General features: G+C 36.3%; 1 protein-coding gene across 1 annotated transcript in view; it reads left to right on the forward strand.

Moving 5' to 3' along the window:
- Positions 1 to 25,584, forward strand: part of HSD17B4 (hydroxysteroid 17-beta dehydrogenase 4) — a 68,624-nt gene that overhangs the window by 38,410 nt on the left and 4,630 nt on the right. The window contains exons 18-23 of the mRNA XM_085305403.1: positions 7,040 to 7,109; positions 10,555 to 10,661; positions 10,991 to 11,077; positions 13,559 to 13,648; positions 16,287 to 16,425; positions 24,983 to 25,110. Of these exons, the coding sequence (XP_085161529.1) occupies positions 7,040 to 7,109; positions 10,555 to 10,661; positions 10,991 to 11,077; positions 13,559 to 13,648; positions 16,287 to 16,425; positions 24,983 to 25,110 (621 nt within the window). The remainder of the gene's footprint in view (positions 1 to 7,039; positions 7,110 to 10,554; positions 10,662 to 10,990; positions 11,078 to 13,558; positions 13,649 to 16,286; positions 16,426 to 24,982; positions 25,111 to 25,584) is intronic.

The following is a 25,584-nucleotide window of genomic DNA, read 5'->3' on the forward strand; positions in this document are numbered from 1 at the left end:
TCAGATAACCCAAAGTACTCAGATATGGGTATTCCTTATTTGGTAGCTGATATGAGAGGATGAGATTGAATCTGATACCTTAAGAGTATGACTAAGAAGAGTGAACACTGGAGGCTGAAATTGAAGTTAATGGGAGCTCTGTTTTGAACCTCTAGTGTGTTGTGCTTTGAAAATGTGATGTACTTTGGAAACATCAGGCCTTCAAATGTTAAATTGGAGAGCCAGAGTTGATTTGTGCTGCTGACAGTTACGACCTTTTCTGCTGTCTTGTAGTTTCCAGTCTATAAATTGAGGATGTTTATAAAGGTTTGGGGCATTTTAATTCTACAGGGAATGTTTTAAGGAGTGACATATAGCATCTGATGTTGCTTTTTGAGAAGGTGATACAGTGAGCATCATAGAAAAGCCCACTTAGAAAAGATAGTTGCTCCTTATTTATTCTGAGGTTTTAAAGAGATTTGTTAAATCCACACTTCTGCTAATCTGATAGGGTTTAAAACATACGAGATATGTCAAGACTCCTTTTACAGGTATGGATCAAAAACAGGATATGAAGAAACTGCTGCTTTTCAGTGGAATTTTATAAAATATGGTTGCTTGCTGTTTTCTCAGAAAGAAAAGAAGTAATTGGCACTTGCCATGTTTAAAGAGGTTGTGGAGTCTCCTTCTCTGGAGATCTTCAAGGCCCGCCTGGATGCAACCCTGTGTACCATGCTCTAGGTGACCCTGCTGAGCAGGGAGGTTGGACTAGATGATTTCCGGAGGTCCCTTCCAACCTTACTGATTCTATGAAAGCCGTGTCTTTGGTGCCTTGTGATTAGACTGCAGGAGTCGTCTTCCACTTCTGAGTCATTCTCAGTCCTGCTGTCCTCTTGCTTGTACTGCTGTCCTCCAGCTACTTGCTTTTAGTTTTTCAGTGTGTCAAGTTCTGCTAAAACTGCAATTCTTAATCTCRCTGGAAACCACTATGAAGATTCCTGTGCACAAAACTAGTTTGTTATGAAGGAGTAGATTTTGAAATAGTTTTTAAAAAGATACTTTTGAAAGGAAAAGGTGCCTGGGAAACATGTAAAGGTCTAATGTATTATTAAATTAAAACTTCCTGTTAAATGGTTTCTCCCTGTCATCATCACAGTTGTCAGACAGATTTGATTTTTGTAAGACAGCTATCTTATTTTCAATACCAATGTGTGCTTTACTCTGAAGAGAAATGTAAGACCTTTTGTAAACTTCTTATGTAATTGAGATTGTGGATGCTCCCCTGCAGAAAGTAATCTTTCATTCTACCCAGGTTATTTTTGTGTTAGCATTTTAAGCGTAAGTGAATGTTTTGTGTGTGTTTTTAGAGAATGTGTCTGTAGGTAGAATAAGTAGTTGTTTACCTTTAACAATTATATGTTGGTTACTTCCAACTGGTGTTTGTTTACTTGGAGAACTCTTTGACATTGTAAATACATAGGAAGAAAAAGAATTACAGGAAGGCCAATGTTTTGAGGTGAGGGTGTTTCCTGAATGAGTGTGGTACAGTCACTTGAAAGAAAAAGTCATGAAAGCATGTGCACGGAGGGGAAAAAATAATTATGGAACAAACATTTTCTRTGTCCTGCTCTGTGAAGAATGTGGTACAGCATTGCCTGGAAACATGTAAATTTATATTAACTTCAGAGAACAGCACAAAAGAGCCTCCTGAAAGCCTCGGGTGATTCTTGTTGTTTGTAGCATGAATAATTTGTTTCACGATGGAGAGAGTGAAGTGCTGCTGTTGGCTCACAGATCTGAAGAGCATGCCAGAAAAAATACACATAAACAAAGGATGATACAAACAAGGAAATGTGAAGCCATTGCAACGATGTGATARTGTTTTCTTAATTTGCCTAGGGGTTTTAGTATGCAGAGACTGTACTGTAGTATGCCTGAACTACTCTGTAGTGAGTGAGCGCCTAATAATAGTATGTACTTAGAAAGTTTGTTATATTTTATGGTGCCAGTTTCAAGATTTGTTTGAGGTTTTTTGCATGCTTATCCCTGCTGGGCAGATCAGAATGTAATTTTCTAATCTTGGTAATTTAAAAAGGATTATACTAGAATTTTGTGTGGTAAGGGAGAAAAGAGGAAAAGGTATCGGGCTATTAGTCATTTCCTTTAAATGAGATGCTTCTCATTACCAAGAGTTTGTTTCCTCCCCTTACCTGTGTGCTGTGTTATTAAAGATATATAAATATTACTGCCTTTGTAGTGAAGTTTTGCAAACCAATGTGGCTGGTTCTTTTTGATTAATGGAGGCACTACTAAGGAAAAGACTTCTTGTACATTTGCAATGGTGCTGAAAAATGACTGATGTTCTATGTAGTGCTTAAATGAGGTTTCCGTGCCAACAAGCATTTAAGTTGATTTTAAATTTGAAAGATATAAGATAGGGATAATGATAAAGACATGGATAATGAAGTGTGGGGAAGGAAAAAAGATGGACAGCTGTTTTGTTCCTGTTTTTACCTGCATATGTGAAGGTGTTTCAGTAAAACATTTCTAACAGTTCTTTGTCCTGAAGAAGTCAAAGATATTTAAGGAATAAGATAGGTTTGCAATTCAGTGTTCTTTGCGGYCTGAACTGTTAAAACACTAATATAGTCTAGTTAACTGTATACTGATATTTGTAGTCGTCTTAAAGACGGAATCATACATGAACCAGATTTTCAGAAAATACTAGAAATTATCATGAGCAGCTTGCACTGTTTTGTTTGTTTTCCACATGTGCCTACTTTGAGAAAAATTTCTGAGGGTTATCTGAAGGAGCAAGCAAGCCCTTATCTTTCCACATGCTGATTTCAACTGTTCTTTCCCAGTATCTGTCCTCACAAGAGATAACTGAAAAAAAAATTTATGGTAAATGGGGACCTCCAGACATTCAAAGTTTATTTAGCTGCTTAATTTTAAGTACAGTGAATTACTTTAGTAGTGCAGTAAATTCGTTCAGCACTGGCAGCTGAACTGGAAATGTTCGTTGTTCTTGGTGTAAACCTGAGCTCTTGGAAATGTGTAGTTGAGATCAGTAGTTGTTTTTTCTTCATGAGATTGCTTGATTGCCTGCTGCTACTTAAAGCTGTTTGGTGAAGTTTTTATACATGTATATACATGCACAGATACTTGGAAAGATAAGCCCTTGGGCAAAGCTTTCTCCCCAGTTAGAAGGGAAAATATATGGATAGTTGGCTTCCGTTTTTTGATAGCTTTACCACTGACCTTTATTGTAGTCTGCAGGCAAGACAGAAAAATTGGCACAGACGGGTTGAATATCGCCTTTCCTTTTGTGGTCTGGCAGAACTCCTAAATTGTTAGGAAATGAGACATGACAGTTTGTGTTATTAATTGGAGAACAATCTAACCATATTATGACTGACTTCAGTTTAATGCCCCATGTCAATTGACTCTTGTCATCCTTCAAGGATGTAACTTTTTTTTTTTTTTAATACTATCACTCAAGACTTCAGGAAATGTTATCATTATAGGAGTGTAGAAAGTAGAGCCAACAAGGCTTTAAAACCATTCTATTTTTGTATGGAATGCAGTTTATGTAATGAAGTCCTCATAGCAAAGACTATGGTCAATGAGAAGAGTGTTGGCACACCTAACTTGGCTGCATTAAATCTGAAATAACCTGTTGTGTTTTATCCAGTTCAGCCTATGTGTTTTCTAGGTGTGACCAGTGCCACTGTTTCTGCTGAAAATACGGAATACTCATGCTTCAGATTTTTAGTTAAATAGATTGATTACTTTTAATTCTTTGAACCTGATTAGTTTCTAAATCCTCCATCTATTTTGTTAATGAAGCACAAAGATTTTTGGCTGTAGTCATTTTACAAAGTGTCTTGCAGAAGTATTGTCTTCCAAATAGTGCTTGATATCACCCCAACTAAATGGCTAGTTCTTATTACAGCATTTGTAAGCAACAAATGTATTGCTAGGTTTAAGTTGAGACTTGGACTTAAAGCAGAGTTGTCATTTTTTTCTCTTACATAAGTAGAATTTTCCAGTACTACAATTAAATGTTAATTAGTTAAAATTGTTTGCAACAGAGCTTTCATGAAAATAACCTCCTGACAACATTTTCTTTAACTTCAAATTAACAGAAGTATGTAAATGAGACCTTAGAATTTTAATTTAGTTAAAATTCAATTATTTTCTTTAGGCCATGTCTGGTACACTTTTTCAGTTATTGGGATGGTGATTTACTATTGGATTTCAGACTCTTGAAAGAAAGAGCTTCAGTAATGAAGGGTGATGTTCTACTTTGGAGAATTCTGTCAGGAACAACTCTTTGAAGTGTCAGCTTTTATTTATTTTTTATTTTTCAATAAAACTAAAGTCGCAAGACTTTCCCATRCCTAAACAAACTTTCATAGTGTTGTAGCTTTAATGTTGATGGCGTTAAGGCTATGGGCAGCTCTCAGCAAAGACATTAGTGGTACATCGAGTCTGTTCATCTCTGGCAAAGACAAAATTTTAACTAGTTTTCAGGGGACAAGAATAAGGACAAGTAAAGACTCAGCAAATCAGAACAGCAGTGTGTGCATGCCCTTCTCTGAGCCCCAGGTGCTGTGGGTTTTTTGTATGGCAAGTGGGGTGCCACCTATTCTTTCTGCTTCATGTTTGCATGGGAACTGAGATGAGACATAGACATCAGTGAAGGGAGCAGGTGCTCTCCACTGATGCTGATAACTGATAGCCCTTTCCAACTGTCTCCTTCCACTCTTCATTTCACTCCAGCTACCTTAGACATGGCATAGCAGAGTGTAAATATCTACATTCATCCTGTCATTTCAGTGTTTCTTCCTACTGCCCCTGGGACCCAGCAGTGGGTGCTTCATCATGTAGTCCTTGGGTGCTCCCTATAGTGACCTCTGTGACATTGGGCCATTTGACTTGCTCTTTTGGACTTGTTTTGACTTGTATGTTGCTAGTTGACAACAACTGAGACTGGATGATGCTGACTTCATGAGATCTTGACTTTAATTTTCTCACTGGATCAAATGTCTAAGCTATTTTTAACTCTTGGTGAATATATAAGATCGATTTCAGGAAATCTGTACCTTCTGCAAGGGTCTTTACCCTCTCCTTCCTCACTTTTGGGAGGTTAAACTGTATGAATATTAACATATCTTCTGTGTTCTTCAAACTCATCTGAACTCTAATTTAATGTTAGTATGAATTTTTCAGTGTTTACTATTTTTTGAAAGTTTGTAGGCCAATTAGAAGATAAACAAGTTACGTTAATAAATAGGCCTCTTGGGCAAAAGTAGAAGCACAATTACGAATTTCAGATCCAGTCATACCAATACACCTTTGTTTGCAAAAGGTGATGATCTTCAACAGGGGTAAACATGCCAAGCAGCCATGGAGGAATACCTGCTTAGTGTTTGCCTTCCCAAGATTTATGTGTTTAAGCTCTGGGTACAGTTTAGAGTTTTCGGGGTGTGTGTGTCTGACTTCCAGACATAAAAGTAGTGGCAAACTCTTCTACATTCTCTCATAACTGAGAGTCAAATACTTGGTGTTTCGAGAAGTCTGTCACCCCAAATAAAAGAGAATTGTAGCTCACTGTGAAAGCTACGTATACTTGAAGAAATGCACCTGAATATTAACAGATTAAAATAAATGGATTATGAGTTAAAATGATGATACGAAGTCAGAATCTCTTAATTGCAGCATCCTTTGCTTCAGATTCGGATGGAAAAAAACAATGGTAGACTTACATTAAAGAAGTATTTCTTCTAGGGAATCTTCCTGATTTTTTTTTTTTTCCCTCCTTCCACTCCCCCTAGTTATCTGTTGGCTTGTTGCCTTGGAACAGAATTTCGTGTTGCTCTCCCTTGCTGCAGCTTATACTCTATTTGCCTAAGCATGTATCATGTTTTAAGATCTCAACCCAAAATGCTGGGAGGAGGTATTTAGCAATAAGGGGTTCCAGTGGCCAGTAATACCCTATATTAAAAGAAAGTCTGTTTTCCTTTTCAATGTTATAACTCTGACTTTTAAACTCATATTCAATTTGTATATGTCATCATATAACTACATTAGTGAAGGGTTCGAGAACTTAGTTTTAACTTCATATACTACTTATCTCCRTGGTGTGTAATTAGAAAGTTGTGTTAGACAAAACTTCCTTCCATCACAATCTGTTGACTGTGCAGTAAGTTTTTAGCCTAGAAAGGTGGACAGAATGTTGACTTGTCATGCTTCTCATATCATGTGCTCTGAACCACTTTACATATATAGCAGATCTAATAGTAAAAATGCTAAAGCCACACACAGATATGAAAATGATATTAGTCACATTTTTCATCATTTCTCAGGTTTAGTCACTTTCTCAATATACGCAATACACTAAATTTGTATTTATCTTACTTTGCCTCATGGTAAGTGTTCTGTTTCACTAATAAAAGATGTTCCAGAAAACTTGTCTATCCTTTGGCATGTGTGTTTGTTTTGGTGTATTCTTTTTTTGTTTGCTTGTTYATTTGGTTTTGGATCACTACACATGAAGCCCCTAAGAGCAGCAATTAGTCAATTGTGTTACCCTTAAAAGGGGAGGATGTGGATATTTCTGGTGTCTCTGACATGAATCTTATGTTGAAAAAGCAAAAAGTTCTTAAAGAAGCAAAGGTTTCATTTATAAATTTTTCTAGTAAAATGTAAATCAATCTGTGGTAGAAGAAGATTCTTTTCAAAATTATGCTTCAAGCCAAAGAATCTACTGAAGAGTCCTAGAAAACAGTAAGTTGACTTTTCCTCCCATTAAGCAGTTGTATTATTTTATCATATACCAAAACCAGATGCTGTTCTTTTTCCTGAATCTTTGACGGTTTGTCTACAAAATAATGTTTAATTTCTATTTTACCTGGTTTATTCTAGAGTATATTATCTAAGAACTTCTAAAATAAATAGTGATGAATTCCTCAAGCCATTGTAAGCCTTGAGTGACTCCTTATGGTTTCTATGAAGCCCAGGTAAATTCCCATTTTTCTTTTCTCTTTTTCTGCAGGCTGCTTTATATCGACTGAGTGGAGACTGGAATCCTTTACATGTTGATCCAAATTTTGCTGCTCTTGGAGGTGAGCTGAGAGATGCCTTGTACTGATATTTCCATGAGGAATAATGTAAATGTATTTTCATATTTTCACTTAGTTTTTAAGTTTCTATTGAGATGAGAAAAACAATTTTTTCTTATAGCTGTTCTTAGCGTGACCATCAGATGTCTTCTAATTCAAAGTCCTGTGCAACACTTTGAAGCACTGCTTATTGTACTAGGAATGCTTGGAATGATGCTTGGACTCTACCTATGGTGGAAACCTGTCTGCAATTCTTTTTTCCAGTAGAGCTTATTCTTTGCCACCTTCTCATCTGAACAACCTCTTTTATCATAGAGAAAATAGAGTAACTGACTATCTAAAGCCATTAGTGGAAATTCCATAAACTCTTTGGTAGATCAGTCTTTCTGTTAAAATGGCTTGAAAGTTATGGTGGACTCTCTGGAATTTCTTGTGCCTCTACGTAGTCTTCTCAATYACAGTAAATTACAGGAGGATGGAAAGGGGGGAGAAGGAGAGTCTGGTAGAATTCCTTTTTCAAAAATAAATTTTTGAGGTGCAGTTCTTGCTAGTGCAGTTGCTTGGTCACTTATATCATGCTGCATGCCAAAGTTTCAGACTGCAGGCTGCATTAAGTGATTCTTGTACAGATGAAATTATGAAATAAGGGTCTGTTCATAAACACTCATTTTAAGGATGTTTTTAGGACTTCTGTTCAGACTTTGATAATCATATAGAGTGATTACTCAAGGGCAAATTATTTTATTTACTTAAGAATTTTTTCTGACTATGTGAGCTATCATTTTAAACCTTATATTAAAAGTATTGGTCTATATTTATCATTATATAAAATTATACTTTTGCAATTTTCTGATAATTTTTTTTAATGTACAAGTATCATCATATGTTGTTCTTATTGTAAGAGAGCATATCTCTACTCATTTATTCAAATCATGCTTTAAAGTAATTTCACAAATGTTAATCTCCTTTTTAAATGCATTCTAATTCTTTAGTTAACTCTGTTTTCTGTAATTCTACGTAAATTGGTGTTAATAATTATAACAAAATATGGTTTATGGAGACATTTACCCAGTTTACTAAGCAGTTCTGCTGCTTTTGTTTAGATGATGGTTTCAGATAAATACTTAGAGAGAATCACCCAATTACTCTTTAAAAAGCTGGAGGAGAAAAATCTGTTTAACTTGAGACCTCAGAGTTTAAAATAATGGTGAGAGTCTTATAAAATCCTTATAAAAGCAGAGAAGTAGTGGGTTTTGGTATTTGGCGGGGTTTGGTTTTGTTTTTTGGGGGGGTTGGGGGTTTTTTGGTTTTGGGGGATTGGGGGTTTTTTGTTTGTTTTTTGGGGGGTGGGGTTTTGGTGTGTTTTTTTTTGGGAGGGCTTGGGAGGTTGTTTGGGGTTGAGTGTTGGTGTTGGTAGTTTATTTTACACACATGCTGCAAGAGCTCTCACTTAGGGACAGTGGAAAAACAATATTAACTCTGTAGGTGAGGTAATCTCTTAATATGTCTGATTTGCTGAATCCAGCTGACATGCTGGATTTTGGAACTGTGTCAGTGTCCTACTGAAATGTCTGTATTAAGTACAGGTTTAAATGATCAAGAAAATTACTGCAGAGTTCTTCAAGGATTTTTCTAACGATAGAAAAACTTTCTTTGGACATATTCAAATCCAGTTTTTGTATTCAAGCTCTGTGAATGATTTAAATGACTGTGTGTGCCAGAGCAAACGTTTACCTTAGTGCACTCAGGTCATTCTAAGATTATTGTTCTGTAGATAATGTTTGAGGAAGAATTATACAAAAGCATCTGTGTTTATTCCTGTGTATTTATTCCTATAACAGGCATTCCAAAGATACTAAAAAGTGAAATTATTTTGTTTCCATTTCAGTCCAGAGAAAAAGCAACTTAATTATTGTATACATTTTTCTTTGTGAATGTACATTTTTTTTTTGAAGAACGAACTAGGGACTGAAGATCTGAATCTGTTACTGAGCTCTGAAGATTGTGGTCATTTTTGGTTCTTGCATTTAAAAGCTGGGCTTTTAAAAAGCTAAATGCTATTAAAATATTCTGAGAGCGAGATGCTGAATACCAGTATTGTTGCAATAGTGCCAGTAATCTGTTTTAAAATTTACTGTAAGGTATGTTATTGCATTCAGGAATACTCCGTGTACAATGTACAAAAATGATTTTAAGAGAATATTATCAAAGTGTGCATACTCAAACATCTTAAAGTTAAGAATTGGCAGAGTGGTCAGAGTGGGACACTTATTTCACAGATGAGAGACAGACTCATGCTGCTTTCAGTATGTCTTTCTGTCATGTCTCTTCTCTTTACCTAATCAGTCATGGTTTCTGTTTCTTATCCTGCCTCCTGTTAGTCTTAGTCTTGGAGCACTGCCTCAAAATCTCCATCTTTCCAAACACTGAGTCCTAGTGTTCTTTCTGTCCCAGTTGTTTCTTTTCCCTCTGTATCTTCTGATGACAGATTGTTTTCTCCTGCCTTTTTTTCTTTCTCTCCCCTCCTCCCCCAACTGTTGTCCTCTGAGAACTTCTCATGTTATGTACATGCTTTGAGGAGTTGTTTAGAGGTCAGGAAAAACAGTTTCTGACAGCTGACAATTCTAGTGGCAGATGAGTTCCAGCCTGAAGCTGCTATTTTTAATGCATAGGCTGGACCTGCCTTCAATCCATGGGCTGTTGCAAGTGTGGTCCATTATTGTTTGCATACCAAGCTCAAGAACATGTTCAATGCAAGCAGCATCTTTAAAACTTAGCTATTGCACTTTAGCAAATATCAAACCAATTTTGAGAGGCTTATTTTGTCAGACTTAGGCAGAAAGAAGCGATTCAGCAGAATACAAAGTTTATTCTGCCAAAGTTCAGTTTCTGCTCCAGTGCATGGAGGTACAGGGAAACATGACCAAAAAAAGTCACTATAACCAAAACAATGTGATTTTTATTGTTATGCTTGTTTGAAATGTATGAACTCTTTTGAGGTTTTCCCCCCAACCCCTGCTCCCCAACAAAGAAAAGTTAATCCTGAAGCATGCACTACAGATTAGAAGTCTTGGCAAGTGTAACAAAGAAGCATCTGATGACTTTAATATCACCAGTTCTCAATCATTTGCCCTTAATACGATACACACAGACAATCTCATTTTTCATTGTATCATCTCTTCAGGCAGCAACTAATTCTTGTGCCTCTTGGATAGGATGTTTAATGTTGGAGTGCCAGTTCTCAGTGAATGTATTTTTGTCTCAAAGTAGAGGAAGCAATAAATGCTAACAAAGGCTTTTTCAATAGGATTGTCCTTTTTCTGTCTCTGTAAACTTAAGGAAAAAAAGTTATTGGAGGAAAAGGTTATAAACAAAACATGAGAATTCATAGAAGAGATGTGCAAACTCCTAATGTTAGAAACATTAAAATGTTACTTTTTAAAAACAGGTTTTAAGAAGCCCATACTACATGGATTGTGCTCATTTGGTTTTGCTGCTAGACACATTTTGAAGCACTTTGCAAATAATGATGTGACCAGGTTCAAGGCAATTAAGGTCTGTAGGTCCATTCTCTGCAGTTAATTTTCTGGGTTTTGTGTCAAAAGTTTCTGTGGTGTGGGAAAAGGCTTATGGGTTATTCTGTCTGCCACAGTTGCTTTTAGCTTTCACTGCATGCATTTTAATTTCTGTATCTAGTATGATTACTTAAATATTTATATATTTTGCATTGCTAGTTGACTGATTCTCTATGTTTTTTTTTCCTAATTTCAGTAGAGCTTATACTTCTAAGCTTTGTATGAGATCACGGTACCATTTGGTAGTATGTAAGTGTGACAGATCCTCCTTCCCCACTCACCTTTTGTTTTGTTTTTGTTTTGTTTTAGGTTCGCTTTGCTAAACCAGTCTTTCCTGGACAAACTTTACAAACGGAAATGTGGAAGGAAGGAAATAGAATCCATTTTCAGACCAAGGTCAGAACATGAAGACTCACCCTTGTGGCCTTCCATGTAGGATATGTTAATTTAAAGAAAAAGATTGTGGATGTGAGAGCGTGGGAGAAAGCAGCTCATTAAACACATCCTTGAAGAAGATTCTCTTAAAAACAGTGAATGAACTTCAATACGGTTAAATATTCTTCCTTAGTTTACAGTGTCACTAAGATTCCAGTTAAATAATAAAAATACTGTTACATCTTTATACAGTCCTTTTGTTAAATACTGTCAGAGCTCATTGTATTGTGCCATGTTTTCTGTGTTCACCACAGAAAAGCAAAAGGCTGTCGTTTTCAAGTCAGTATAGTTCATGCTTGTTTCCTGCAGTTAACTGTCAGCATATTTTTTTTTTTTTTTTTAAGTTTGTTTAACTTAAATCAACTCCTGGTGGCTTATTTATACAGGTAAACTTTTACAAGTTTAGCTCAAATTGTTTTAAACTTCAGCTGCATCTCCTCGGAAGGACTTAACTTCATAGCAGCCATACATATTAACCATGCTAAAACAGGCACAATTTACTCTTCTATTAATTTTTATACTACAAGATTTTATTTGATTTTACTTTTAGCATTTGAGGGGGGATATCCTGTAATCCAGTGCTATATACTGTCAGATCCTTACTGAAAGCCAATGAGGAGTTGTAGAGCCCAAATATACATTCTCATCACTTCTGCTGTACTGCCCTGTGACACTATCGTTTTCTTAAACCATGAATTAGTTGCCTCGATAACTGTGAATGCACTTTGGCTTACACACATAATTTATGTGTCATTAGTGAATGGCCAAAGCTTTGCAACCCCACCTCTGTAGAACTGCAGCCAAAGCTGTTGCTCAGTGAGCACAGCAGTAGTAATTGTTGCAGCTGCAGAAAGGTTTGGGCAGACAAAATCAAATGAGGGGAATGATAACAAGGACGAAGGATAGCTGTTTCCACGGGAATACAGCTTTGTAGAATACATGTTGACTGGTGGAAGCAAGTTATGTTTGCAAGCCTGAGGAGTGGTAGTGGCTGGTGGCTATTATGTGCAAACTTTCTATTTGAGGTTACTAGTAGTCTGAATAAGACAGTTTGGAGCCTCAGATGAACCTTGGAGATTGCTGTACTGCAGGTGCATAATTTGTTGAAAAGTTACTACCACTTTGTCTAGAGACAATTGCAGCCTCCCAGATACTTACTTTTAAAAGTTTGTATGCCTAAATTAGCAGAATTCATGATGTGCTTCCCAGGCCTTTGAAATTTGTAAGCAGAATGGGATGCTCTGTTGTGTTTGAAGGCTTGTTTTGTTACTGTGCTCACTTCAATCAATGCTAATACGTAGAGTTTGGGGGTATTTTGCTACAGATCTTTTTAATAAGCTTCAATGTGGAGTAACTATGAGGAGAAATTACAACTTTTAACAGGATATAGAAATCCACGGTGTTTCAGTGTTACTCAGGAATTTTGCAGGGTTATTTAGTTTATTGTAGCCTGGGTTAATCTGAAATTAAGGCATCTTTTCACTTAAAATCAGGTCAAACCAAGCTAAAAGTATCCATATAACTTGTATATGCATTTTTAAATCCATTTTCAATACTGTGTTAAATTGTGCGTTGCAGCAGTGACAAGCTGTTAGACATGATCTGAATAATCTTTAGTATGTAGTCTTTCTGCATTGATTACACCTATGCAACAAACTCAGCTGTGATATTGATTACTCTTCCTCTTCAGCTGTTATCATATTGTTCGCTGACAATAGATGTAGGGAGTCATTTTGCCTTCCTCATCTGTTCACTGTCGTAAGTCAGAATGGTTTAGTGATTGATGATTTTTTTTAAATCAGTTCTTGTCAGAAACAATTCACTGTCAGTCCTCTTTAAAGAGAGAATGTCAAAATGAAACTCAATTTTTTCTCCAACTTAACCATTTCAAAAAATAAAATGGAAAAGAATTCAGATATTTTCCCCCCTTTCTATGCCATTCTTGTGACATTACAACGTTAAAAAAAAATCTACAGTGCAAGTTGCAGTGTAATACACTTAAAGATAGTGAAACTGTCTAGATACACTGCTGCAGATTGCATATCTACATCAAGGAAATATGTTTTAGAACACTGTGTTTTTCTCAGAACTATTTGTTAAGTGACATTAACAGTCACTTATAATACAGGAGGTAAATTTTCAGATACTTTTTTTTTAAAAACTTCTTTTAAGCAGAAATGTCAACATCTTTTTGGTATAATTTGTCAAGAAGAAAACAATCATTTGCCTTTTTGAGCTGTTTGTGAACCACATACACTAATTTGTTTCAAGACTAAAATGCATTCTTTCCCTTTCCTCTCTCTTTTGGAGCTTTTATGCTTTCACCTTTCTTGATCTGAGATTTTAAAAGGCAAAGACAACTTCTTAGTTACCATTTTTTTTGTTGTGACTTTTTGCCTATAGGTTACCTCTTTAATGTATTTTTTTTTTCACCCACTACAGGTCAAAGAGACTGGAGAAATTGCTATTGCAGGGGGCTATGTGGATATAACATCAGCCTTGGATAAACCTTCTACTGGGGAGCCTGTGAAGGTAGGGGGAAACAATAGACGCATTAATTTGCAAAACAGCATAATTAGATTTATTTTTGTGAAAAACATGGAGAAGGTACTAGAATCATTTGTTAGTCCTACTAGCGATAATTGGACAAATATATGAATTCAGAGATGTGAAAACACAAGTTACTCCTTTTTTAAGAGGTTCATTGATCTATCTGGGGGAAAAACAGAGACATTTCAGAATATACAGAATGGCTGRTGCAATTTGAAGAGCTTGACTCCAGTTTAAGTATTAGGATAAGAATTGCTCTGTGTGTTACCAAGCAAGTAAGATGTGCATCAGAGAAGACCACAAACTTGAGCACTTGCATGACTGAGATCAAAATCAGGCTCTGTAAACTTGAGACTATACCTATAAAATGAGTATTTTGTTTTCCTTTAGTAATGTTTGAGATTAAATAGGGTATAAGTTGTAAAAGTGTGTGACCTTTTGTTCTCAATTTTACTATAGAGACAGGGGGAGAGTCATGAAAAATGCAGTTTTGTCTTTGAATCACCCAAAATGAATAAAGGGTTTGTCGTTTATTTGGGCTTTCTTCATCCTGCTGTACATAGGGACTATGACTATAGGGTGGAAAGAGGCCTGTGAGGGTTAAAAATTTTTGGACCTATTTTGAAAGAAGGCTGTGAGTGCTATTTGTGCATGTGGTAGGACTGATCCATGATACAGGCCTTACACTACATGTATAAAAAAAATCCTCCACATAAATATATAAGACTGAAGTACTAGACTTGCCACAAAACATAGAATTTATATAAATGCTGAGTGTGTCCTGGGTTCTTAAGGTGGTCTGTAGAGACATAGATCTCTACAGATTGCCCTCATAAACTTCATCTTTTTCTGCCATGTAATCCTGTCCAAAGAGTGAAGATTTAATCTGTTAAAATATGAAATAATGGCATTCATATACAGCTTGTGATATATTTCTGGAAACTGCTTCTTTTCATTGGTTGTATTTAGTCTTCTGATATTCTGGAAAGCCATAGACTTTTTTTGTATTTTGGGGAGAGAGGCACAAGCCGTGTGTTTGAAAGCAGCCACATGCCCACAGGYTTAACAGTGGAGGGTGACTACGACATCTATGGGTCAGCAGTGGAACCAGGTGGTTCTAGAAGTATGGTGTATCTCTGAAGAGACCTTCCTTTTCTCGTTCTGTAGCTCCTGTGCTTGGACAGCTGTCCTGCTTGAGCACGTGGGACAGACAGGATGGGAGCTGCAGTTGAGCTGCTAGTGAAATCCTGTGGGGATCAAGGACTGTAGTGTGGACATTTGATGAAAAAAAATCTGCTGTAAATAGCTGCAGTTAGCTAGTCAAGCTATCTTCTGTTTGGAAACAAGAAAACTAGGGCTGCTTTGTGCCATATTTCGGTGCTCTCACAGTGCTGGTACTGTAACAGCCCCCAGGTGCCACAAGGAGTGATTGCCCGAATAGCCCTGCAGCTCTGCTGGCTACGCTCAGAACAGAATGTGCTCCGAGAATGCTGTTGCCACGTTTTGAACAGATTTTTGTTGATCATGTGTGCGTGTGATTTACAGAGGACTGCAACTTGGATGTGTTTCAGTAGATGTTCTTAGAGGTGTGTAAAGTCATACCTCTTTTATTGGAGTCACCTGCTGCCAAATTTCCAATTTCCATTTGAGGTTCCAAAGTATATAGGCATTAGAACTTCTCTATGAAGTGAAATCATTACAGTTTTTTTTTTAAAAAAAAAAATGTGAGCAGAACAGTGGATTTTTTCCTTTTTTTCTTTTTTTCTTTTTTTGAGAAATTAAGGTGTATTGGCTCAAATTTCTTGACTAGCCGAGGCAGACATCCACTAGAGATGTCTTTATCCTGAATGAGTGAAGTTTGGCAAACTCAGAAGCCACAGGAAAACATGTTATCTAATGGAAAATGTTGTCAGCCATAGCAATAGAGGTGGCAAGAGAGCAGTGCAAGGAGTGTTTCRTCCTAGTATATGAGTAGAAAAAAGAGCAGGTTATGAGGAACGTCTTTACTCCAATTGCAGTTAGATGAGGAATATCAGTGAAGCAGCTTCTTAAAGCACAGTCATTTATCTGTTGCAAATGTTTGTTAAAGAAAAACAACAAAAGGCTTACAGAATGCTATAGATTTGCAAATGTTAAACATATAAATGGAGTTAGTCCCAGTTTGAAATGAAAAAAAATACTGTGTTTGAACACAGTCAGAACTCCAGTACATAGTGTGGTCTGTTTTGAAAGTTTTTCTTGTCAAATCAACACATGGGTGAAAACATTTTGTTCTAAAAACTAACAAATGCAAAAGTGGCAAGGATCATCCTGCAGAAGGAATAAAGGGCAATTTATGAGCCCTTAAACAATGCAAATTATGGAGCGTATCTTAAATTGTAATTATAAATGTCAAAAATAATAAAAGGAAGATACGAAATAGTTCTCAAGAGTGATTCCATGAAGCATTTTCTGCTTGAATATACTCTTTAATGCTGACAATTGCTAGAGGTGATTATTTGCAGTGGAAGACGTCTCAATTTTATTTAATCATTCTGCAGTAGACGCTTTCCTGGACACAGTTTTATTACTTTTTAACATAGCTTTCTATTTAAAATTCTTTGTACTGTCTTTCTTTAAGACTACAGGGCTGCAGAGTGATCTTGTGTTTGAAGAAATTGGTCGTCGCATCAAAGAGATTGGAAATGAGCTGGTAAAGAAAGTGAATGCCGTATTTCAGTGGGACATCACTAAAGATGGGAAAACAGCAGTTCAGTGGAGTAAGTCGTAGCTTTTGTTTTTATAATGCATGAATGCACTATTTTAATGAAGTAAGATTACTTATATTCATTCTAATTAAACTGATATCTTAAATATAAGCACAGGGATAGTAGGTGAATTTTCACGAGGGCTTAAAAATCTGAATACACAAGTGAAATTTTTGCAAGGAGGTCAGATAAAGTTCCAAAATAAGCTTTCTCAAAATGTATTTCTGTAGCTTGCCTATTTTGTTGTTGGTAAAGGCAAGCCATCATCTAAAACTTCAATGCATTTGTATTTTCGTTTTCCAGAATGGGCATCTTTTGCACTTGGAAAAGCAGGCTAAATTAACCCACAAGGAGCTCTATGCTGCAGGAACAAGACTACTCATAATATATAAGTTAGCTAATTTAAACCAACTGGATATTTATTTCTTGCATTATTTTTGTGACTTCAGTGAAAACATAACACAACTTGTTTTTGTTCAAAATTTCTGAAATCAAAGTTCAATGAAGGTTTGTGCTGCTTACCCATCCTTCAAGCGAGAACTGAGTTGATAAATAGAGGCCAAAGCCTGGCATGACAATAGGTAGAAGAGCATGGATTCTTAATAAGTGGGTTATACAAATACGTGAACCAGTTTGACTGGACAAAATTGCTTCTTCATATATATATTTTTTTTATTTTTAAATTGTTGTTCTTCCCTCTTGTGCTGAGGTTCTAAGGACATGTATTTTTGCAAAAAGCAAAGTGTGCATTTTGAAATTGAGTATGTTTCAATATTTTTGGTGTTACTGTTTTTTTTTTCCTTCATTTTTATTGAAATGTCCAGAATAGTCTACTAATGCAGTGCAGAAAAAAAGGGCTAAAGTATCCAGGTTGCAATTGGCAGGTCCCCACTTTCTTGTAGAGAAATTAAACTGTTGGGGTCAGATCTGTTCTTTAGGTTGCTACATTGTGATTAGCCTCAGTAGTTGGATCCAGTCAGAATGCTTGCGGGAGCTACAGTACAGGTGCCTTTTGGCAGCCTGAGGAGAGAGACTGGCATGTTGGTAGGTCAGATCCAGTCTGTGCTGTGCTTTGTCCCATAAACTATAGGTTTTTTAACTAGTTAGGTCTGCGCAAGTCTTGTTCTCAGTGTATGGTTACTTTGGTTAAAGAACTGCTCCTCCTCTTGCAGGGTGGTTTAGAATCTTGTAATTTCACTTTCTCTTTTCCTGATAGTAAACAGCTGATGTATGGAATGACAAGGATGCTCTTAGGGTTGGTGGAAAAGTGTCATGCCTTGCCCCTAAGATTGCTCAAGATAGCTCTGCTCTGCTTTCGTTGAGCAGCAGGCTATTTTTGTGAGATACGGGGTGATTTCTACTCAGATAGCAGTTAATCAATGTATTGAAAGTACCTATTTAGAATATGCAGGAGACTGAGTACCATTAAATCAAAATGAGAGTGAGTAAATAACTGCATAATTCTACTTGCAGGATCTCCTGTGTTAAAACTCAATATTATTCTTCATCATTCCTCACGTCTCTGCAGTTTTTTACTTTTACATTCTCATTAATTGAAATGATGGGCTTGCTTAGAACCTGGGCAGAAGGCTTTAAAAGTCTTTTCTGTGTTCTTTATTAAAGGCTATATTACAAATGCGTAAACTCTAAAACACTTGGAAATGTCTGCTTGTTAAAAGACCAGTGTGTGTGCTACGTCAGGCACATCTTTTGTGTGTTTTCTAGTAAGACATTCAACACATTAAAAAAAATCAAAGYAAATAATTGCAAATTAAGTGATTTTTTTTAATGTGTTGAAAATTACAGAAAATTACTTCAAGATGGTTCATAATTTTCTTCAGTTTTGGAACTGCTTTGTTTGTGACTTAAACTCAAGATTACCTATTTTCAAAGGATGAATGGGCAAATTAAGAAAAATCTGGTGGGGAATTTTAAAGACATGGATAAAATTTCTGGCTCAGGAGGACACAGAGCTGCAAACTACTGAATGCAGGATAGGCTCACCTAGAGCTTTAGGATCGAGCTGAAATCTGGATCGATRTTTACAAAGGGTGGTATTTGTCAGTATATCCCAAGCATGAGGATGACTGCTTTGAGTAAATCCAGAGTCAGTCAGAACTTTTCTTATTTTTCAAACAGTTTGTTCTCTCTCCTGTTCCCTAGCACAGTGGTGGGAAGAAGGTAATGTCTTCCTCTGATAGATATTGCCCTAACTAAAAAGAATTAAAGAGTTGTAACTTTTCTTTGACAGTTCTCTTTGTCTACAATGGGCAAAATCTGGTCTTCGTGCAAAATTGGAACTATTTTAACCTTTGGCGATGAGGGGCCTAATATTATCTTAAACATCTCCTAATGCTCACTAGTACTAGGAGCTTAAGCCAGATGTTTCCACTAACTTGAAAAAGTGACTGCAAACTTTAATAGTGTGGATCAGTTCATGCAAGTCCAGATGTCAAAACAGTGAAAAGTGTTTATGAATGACTGTCTATAGTGTCATAAATATGTAAGATTGTATGTAAATATCTGGGTGACAGGGAAGATGTCTGTAGAAAATATCCTTTTATCTTCAGGAAAATTGATATGTAGCTTCTATTGGTGTGCAAAGGTTGTCCCTTTGTATATCAGTTTTCCAAAGAACTGATGAGTGRTGATTTTCTGAATATTTTGGGTCTGTTTTGGAAATTTTAAACAGTTAAAGAAAAAACAGATTATTCATCCTTTTTCAGCAAAGTTGGGCAATATTAAAAACATTTTTAAAAATCTGTGAATTTTGGAATCTGTGCTATCTGCTATTTAAGTTTTCATAAAGGCATCAAACTCTGCTATCCTAAATTTCTGAAATTCCTTGGTGTCAAATTGTGTCATTGTGTAAATTTACTGCCAAAGCGCTACCAGCTTGTGACAACTCTCGTAACAGCTCTAATTTGATGGAATAATAGCACACTACTACCTCTGCCTAACGTTTAACTCTAATAGATTTATAATGACCTAGTATATCTCTGTGATGGAGTTATTGTTTTAGAGATTTTTTTTCTGTTTATTACCAGAATAGTGTTTAAAAAAAAAAAAGAAAGAAAGAAAAAGGCAAAAATAAAAAAAAAGACCTTCCAGAACTAAGCACCCCAAAGTTGGTAAGCAATTACTTATACCATAATTCAGTATTCAAGAGCATTGTCATGTACTATCTCTTCTGCTGGATGCTAGCCTAATCAATTTTGCGTGGTGGATATGGAAAAAGGCAGGGGATTGTGGCTCTGCTTTCAAAGCCAGGTTGCTTTCTTGTAGTTAGGATATTGCGAGCAACTCGGCATCTCTGACAATTTTTTTTATGATTATCAGCAAGACTTGTGTAATGCACACAAACAATGACAGACAACTTATGATATGTAGCACTGACTGCCATTTACTGACTTGAACACTTTTTCTGTTAAGGGAGTGGACACTTTTGTACATGAGTAGAAGTTTTATACACTGACAAATTAATTTTTAATGTAAAAGTTCAGGTGATAGTTAGGTGTTGTCCTTGCTGTAGCTTGAATTTAATTAATTTCAGTTAATTTCAAACCTACCTCAAAATTTTAATGTTAGCCAGCTTTGTAAGTGGAATTGTACTACTTTACCCTACATATAAATTTGGCATAGTGATTGCTAGTTGATCATCTGTGTATACTAATGTTATACAGTACTCTAAACATTATGCGAAAGTAACTTTTCTAACAATTTGGAATTCTTTCCCTGCTCTTTTATTAAAATAAAATTACTGTAATAAAATCTATATCCTATAACATACACAGCTGCAAAAGAGCAAACAGGAAAATAYGAAATCAAAATTGTCTTACAGCTTAGTTCCTTTGGATAAGTACTCCATATCCTTCCAGTTTATGTTCAAAAGTCTTAACATTATCACTGAAACAACTGAAATGTCAAGAGATGGCATGTGTTTATTGGGTTGTTTTTGTTTTAAGTAAATGTTAATTGTTTCATTTTCTACCTTTTAAGGCCTCCCTTACCAAGGACCTCCCAGGCCTTTACAGGCAGTATTTACAGTTTTCTTGGCCTACCTGCTAGGTTTCTTTCCAATATTAAATTTATTACTCTGTTGCACTGCCTTGTCTTTTAATCTTTTGGCTTGTCACTTTTGCCCAGCTTTGTGCCCTKGTAAAAACGGCAGCAATTGACAGCACTAGAAACAATCTGGGCCCTGCAGCTCCTTTCTGTTGCACTTGATGGTTGTAGCTCCAGCATCTGCAGCTAACATCCTTGAGCTTGAGGTCTACGGAGGAGGCTGGGAGGCAAGCACGGGAGAGAAAGCAGCAGCATGAAATACTGCAGGGGAACTGTTTACTCACACAGCTGTTCTGGTATTTTTTAGACTTCCAGGGACCAAAAGGATTTTTTTATTCATGTTTATTTTCAATATTTTGTTTTAAATCTAACTGTAAACTTTTGATCTTTGTTCTGTATGATAAATACTTTTATTTTTGACTTTAAATTTATTACTTTAAATGGGATTTGGGAATTGGATTTAACTGTTCTTATTAAAGAGAGACTTCTTGATAGCATCAATATTAGTAACACTAGTCTGTTTAATTAGTCATAACTTTTATTTTTATGTAAAACCGCAAAGGTATAGAACCTCAGTTGTCTTGCATTTGAGATGTGAAATTTTGGACAGTTCATTCACTATCTGAACTGTGATGAACTGTGGCCATTGACAACTGATCTTACATAGCAATTTATTTATTTATTTATTTATTTTTTACAAAAGCAAACTGTTCTAATTTAAGAGGATGTTGAAGATATAGGTAACGCAATATAGATTTTGACAGCATCAAAGCTAAAGGAATAAGCTTAGAACTATTGGTGCTTTTTTACAACAATTTTTTTTAATAACAAATTCTTAAGAGTCCCCTAGCTTTGACTTTTCCAGTTAGTTTTACCAAAGCATGCCTTCTTTTCTCTCCTGAATATTTATTACTGTACAACAACTGCTTTTAGATTTTTAATAGTTACAAAATACTTACCTTTGTAAAAAGTTAAGCTTCTTCACTGCAATTTCTGCTTCCGTAGAGAAAAAACATTGCCATTCAGATTTATTAGGTAATAGCTAATGGTTCTCCTGAAGAGTTTACCCATCTATTGCTTTTCATCATGTTTCTAATGGAACTGCTGAAGACAGAAGATGCTTTTATTTCTTTCTAAGTCTCAGAAAAATAAGGCTTTTGTAGAACTGGGAAGAAATCATTATGTGCTGTTGATGGTGAACATCTCACTGAAATTACTGAGAAACTGCTAAGTAGTTTATGATGTGATATGACTCCAGGCAATGAAGGATGGGTGATACTTTGTTGCATTTCCTTTGAGGATGAGTCTTGTCTTGCAATTAGCTGTCCTCTGTGAGGCAGAATAAAGAAAATACATCTGACCCCTGATAGTTCTCTCCTTAACATGGCATGGTAGTCTTAGAGAGCAGAAGCAAACCCTGTATCCCAAATTCTGGATTTTAAGGCTTTTAGGCTAAGTGCTTTCGCATTTTAGCCTGGGTGTATGGGATTGTTTTGAGCTCATTATTACTCTACCATGAGCATCCTGTGGAGAATAATAATTAACGTATCTAATTGCTGCAATTAACATTCTTATCTACAAACAAAAACAGAAATTTGGAKGGTAGCACCTGCTTCATGCGCTCATATGGCTTGATTTTGTTCCTCTGTCAGGTATCAAATACTTAGATTTTTTTGACAAGCTAGTTGATGATTTAAACTTTGGGTTTCATTTAAGTTGTGTTGCCACACACAATATTGAGGAGTACCACGTCCRTATGTGAAACTTCTGTTTTTGTACAGAGTGAATCAGCTCCATGAGTGGCTGGGTAAGAAGCTGTCTCTAAGTTTGGTTTTTGTAGCAGCCGATGGGCTACGTGCTCTCGGGAGCAAGAACCATCTGCACTTGACACGGGCACATGTGAGACGCCTTTAAGCTACTGAGAAGTCATCACTGGCAGTGGACCTGTAGTAACAGTACACGAGATCATTGTCAGGCTGCTACTAGGTCCCCAGCCGACCCAGGAACCATTTTAAGCGCTAACCTAGCGAGGCTGGCRCCAGGCTGTTGTGAGGGGTGGGCGTAGGGGAATGGCAGTGCAGCATRCAAATTGCCGTGACTGGATGGCAGCTCTAGCTGCGGAGGTGTAGGACTATGGAGACTTGTATCAAGCAAGCTTCCTGCCGTAGCAGACAGCTGTGTTGTACAGCTTTATCTCAGAAGAAGCCATCCTTTTTAGTCTTGGGTCAGTTCAGAAATGTAGACTTCTTCAGCTCTGGCTGGTATCTGTTCTGATACCAAGRAATGTCATGCATTGCAAGTTGATATCCCTTTGTCCGTATGCCAATGCCACCTCGTAGTTTCAGTTCCCATCTGAATACGTTAGAATGGGTAAATGTTTTTACAAGCTTCTAAGCCTTTGTCTTGCAAAAACTTAACAGGCAACTTTTTAGGAATATTTTCCGTTCTCTGGAATAAAAGAAGTTATATTCCTCCTTCAAAATACTGTATGCTGTGTTTTGAGTTATTCTTGTCTAGTGTAATCACCAGCACAGAATAAAGAATTGAGGAGGTCTCATCTGTGAATCAAACTTGAGGGTTTCTTTTCCTTCTGGTAATTTCTCTGGGTTTGTTTTTTCATTTGTTTGTTTGTTTTTAGACTGTTTGCATTAGTGATGCTGTAACATCTCCAAAAGGCCTTAAAAAAATGAAGGAAAAGGTTCCTTCATGTTTTCATGAAAAGAAARCACTTGATATCATGTTATTTTGTGTGTGTGTTTGTGTGGCTGTTCTGATTTCCCCCCCCCCTTCTTTGGTAGATCTCTGCTAATATTTTGTAAACAGAATAAAGAGGAAGTGGAAGACTGGAAATTTGTGAGCTCAGAGTGAGTTGGCAGAGCACATCCTGTCAAAACATTCTTCTAAATAAATGACACAATACCTGACAGGGTTAGCTTTATAATAGATTATTTTGGCAGGGCGTTTCATGTCGGGGGATAAGACTCTGAAGCGCCAGACACTCTGAGGAAGTTTTGGCCTTCCAGAAGAGGAGGGCGGGTAGTTGGCAAAGGCTGAAGATCCTCTTTACCTCAAGCAGAGCAGCCTATGTTACCAATGGGGCAAAGTAGGGAAAATGCCACCGCATGTTTTACCAGCACTATATTTCACTTCTATGAACATATTATGCTGTTTTAAAACCTTGAAGCTTTATTACTAACTTTAAAAATTCTACAGTATTTGCACTAATAGTATCTTCTGAAACTTAACTATTGTGTAGGTATTGTTTTTTGGGTTTTGTGGGGTTTTTTTCCATCTATGAAAAGAATTTTCAGATAACCAGTGGGCCAGTGGGGTTGTTTTTTGAGCTGGATGTTTCTAGAATTAATTGCTAAGTTCTTGCTGTAAAAAAACAAAACAAATTTAGTTGGGATGTATATGCTTATATGCCTATATTTTTGATCTAATCAGAAAGCTGAGATCATACTGAAGACTTTCTTGATGATTGAGTTAACTTCATTTCCTTTAAGAAAGGAAATACTTACATATTGGGCAGTTGTCTTTGTTTTTTTTAAGTGGATGTTTTCCTGCTTTGACATAGGCTTTTTTTTGTTTTTGTTTTCTACTCCTTTAGTAAAGTTCCCATCCAAACTGCTAACAATCTTTATCAGTACTACCTATGTTAAATTGTATTAATGGCAGTGAAGTTACTGTATCCCATGGACATAGGTTAATGATACTATAATAAAGTAGTAAGACTTACTGTGTATATGTATCTCCTAACCTTGCTTGCTGTGTTAAGCTCCATATAGAGAATGGACATTATGGAGAGAGCAATGTCTCATTTTCTATTTGAATATCACAAATTTAGCCTAACTATTTAGGATGCTGGAAAAGTCTAAACAGTCAGGAAATACATGCTGTTGTCTTCTGTGAAGGCTAATGTCTAAACCACAGAAGCATCAGTGACTTCAGTAGGATAACTGAGTAGATTCCAACTCATCATCCTGTAACAGGTAGGGGTTGTTTAGCATGTCAGAAAAGGATGGTAAAGATTTTTCAGGTTATGTAGGAATTGCTCTCACTTAGAGATTATTATAAGCACTATGCAGATTATGACTGAAGTATGGATTAAAAAAAAAAAGAGAGAGAGAAGAAAAAAGGAAACCCCATACTTTAATACTCACTATCTAAAAAGGCAGAGTTTGAGGTTTGGGCTGATTACTATCTAATTGCTTAAATCATAGCATTTAGGATGTAAACCTCTGTTGCTACTTACGTGACTAACTCTTATTAGAACAGTAGAGGAATCATTTGGGTTTATTTTTCCCCTRTTGTAATATCTATTCTTTTCTTTCATTAAAGAAGAAAAAGAAAAAGAAAAAAAAATGTTGTTTCCAAGTGGCTTTTAGCTAGAGAGTTGTGGTTAAACTGGACTTTTCATAATAGGTAAGGAAAGTAACATTACTTTTGGCTAAAAATATAATCTTTATCTTGAAATAAATCTATCTTTACTGCTGCTTCTCAGCAATTGACTTAAAGAATGGTTCTGGAGAAGTCTATCAAGGACCTGCTAGAAGTTCTGCTGATACCACCTTCACTCTCTCGGACCAGGATTTCATGGATGTAGTTCAACAAAAGACCAACCCCCAGAAGGTAAAACCCTTGTCATAGATGTATTCATTTGCATAGGGGGATAGTATCTGTTTTAATTCAAGCTGTAGTTTCTCAACTATTAGCATTCTGAAGTCTGCAACACTGRATGTTTTGACAGGGCAAACCAGATTCAGACTGAGTGTAGGCACATCATTAACCTTGTATTGAATTAGTCAGAGCATGTGATAAGAAATTTATGCCATCTTTATGCTAGGTGTGGGAGGACAAAGATACCTCAAATAACATAAAGCCTACCACTACAAAATTAGGTTTTTTTTATTTGTTTGTTTCCTGGCACTTCAGAATACCTGATTTGCAGGGTTAGGATTTGTCAGTTTTACCACTCAGGCTATTTTAATTGGTTACCTTACAGGAGGCTGACATATGTTGCGGTACTCTGATTTTACTACTGCTACTGTAGTAAAGAAAAATCTCAGATGATGTATGGATGCAGATCCATTGAAAATGGGCAAA

Source organism: Rhea americana, unplaced genomic scaffold, assembly GCF_003343005.1.
Source record: "Rhea americana isolate MKP2758 unplaced genomic scaffold, rheAme1 scaffold_22, whole genome shotgun sequence".
Lineage (NCBI taxonomy): Eukaryota > Metazoa > Chordata > Aves > Rheiformes > Rheidae > Rhea > Rhea americana.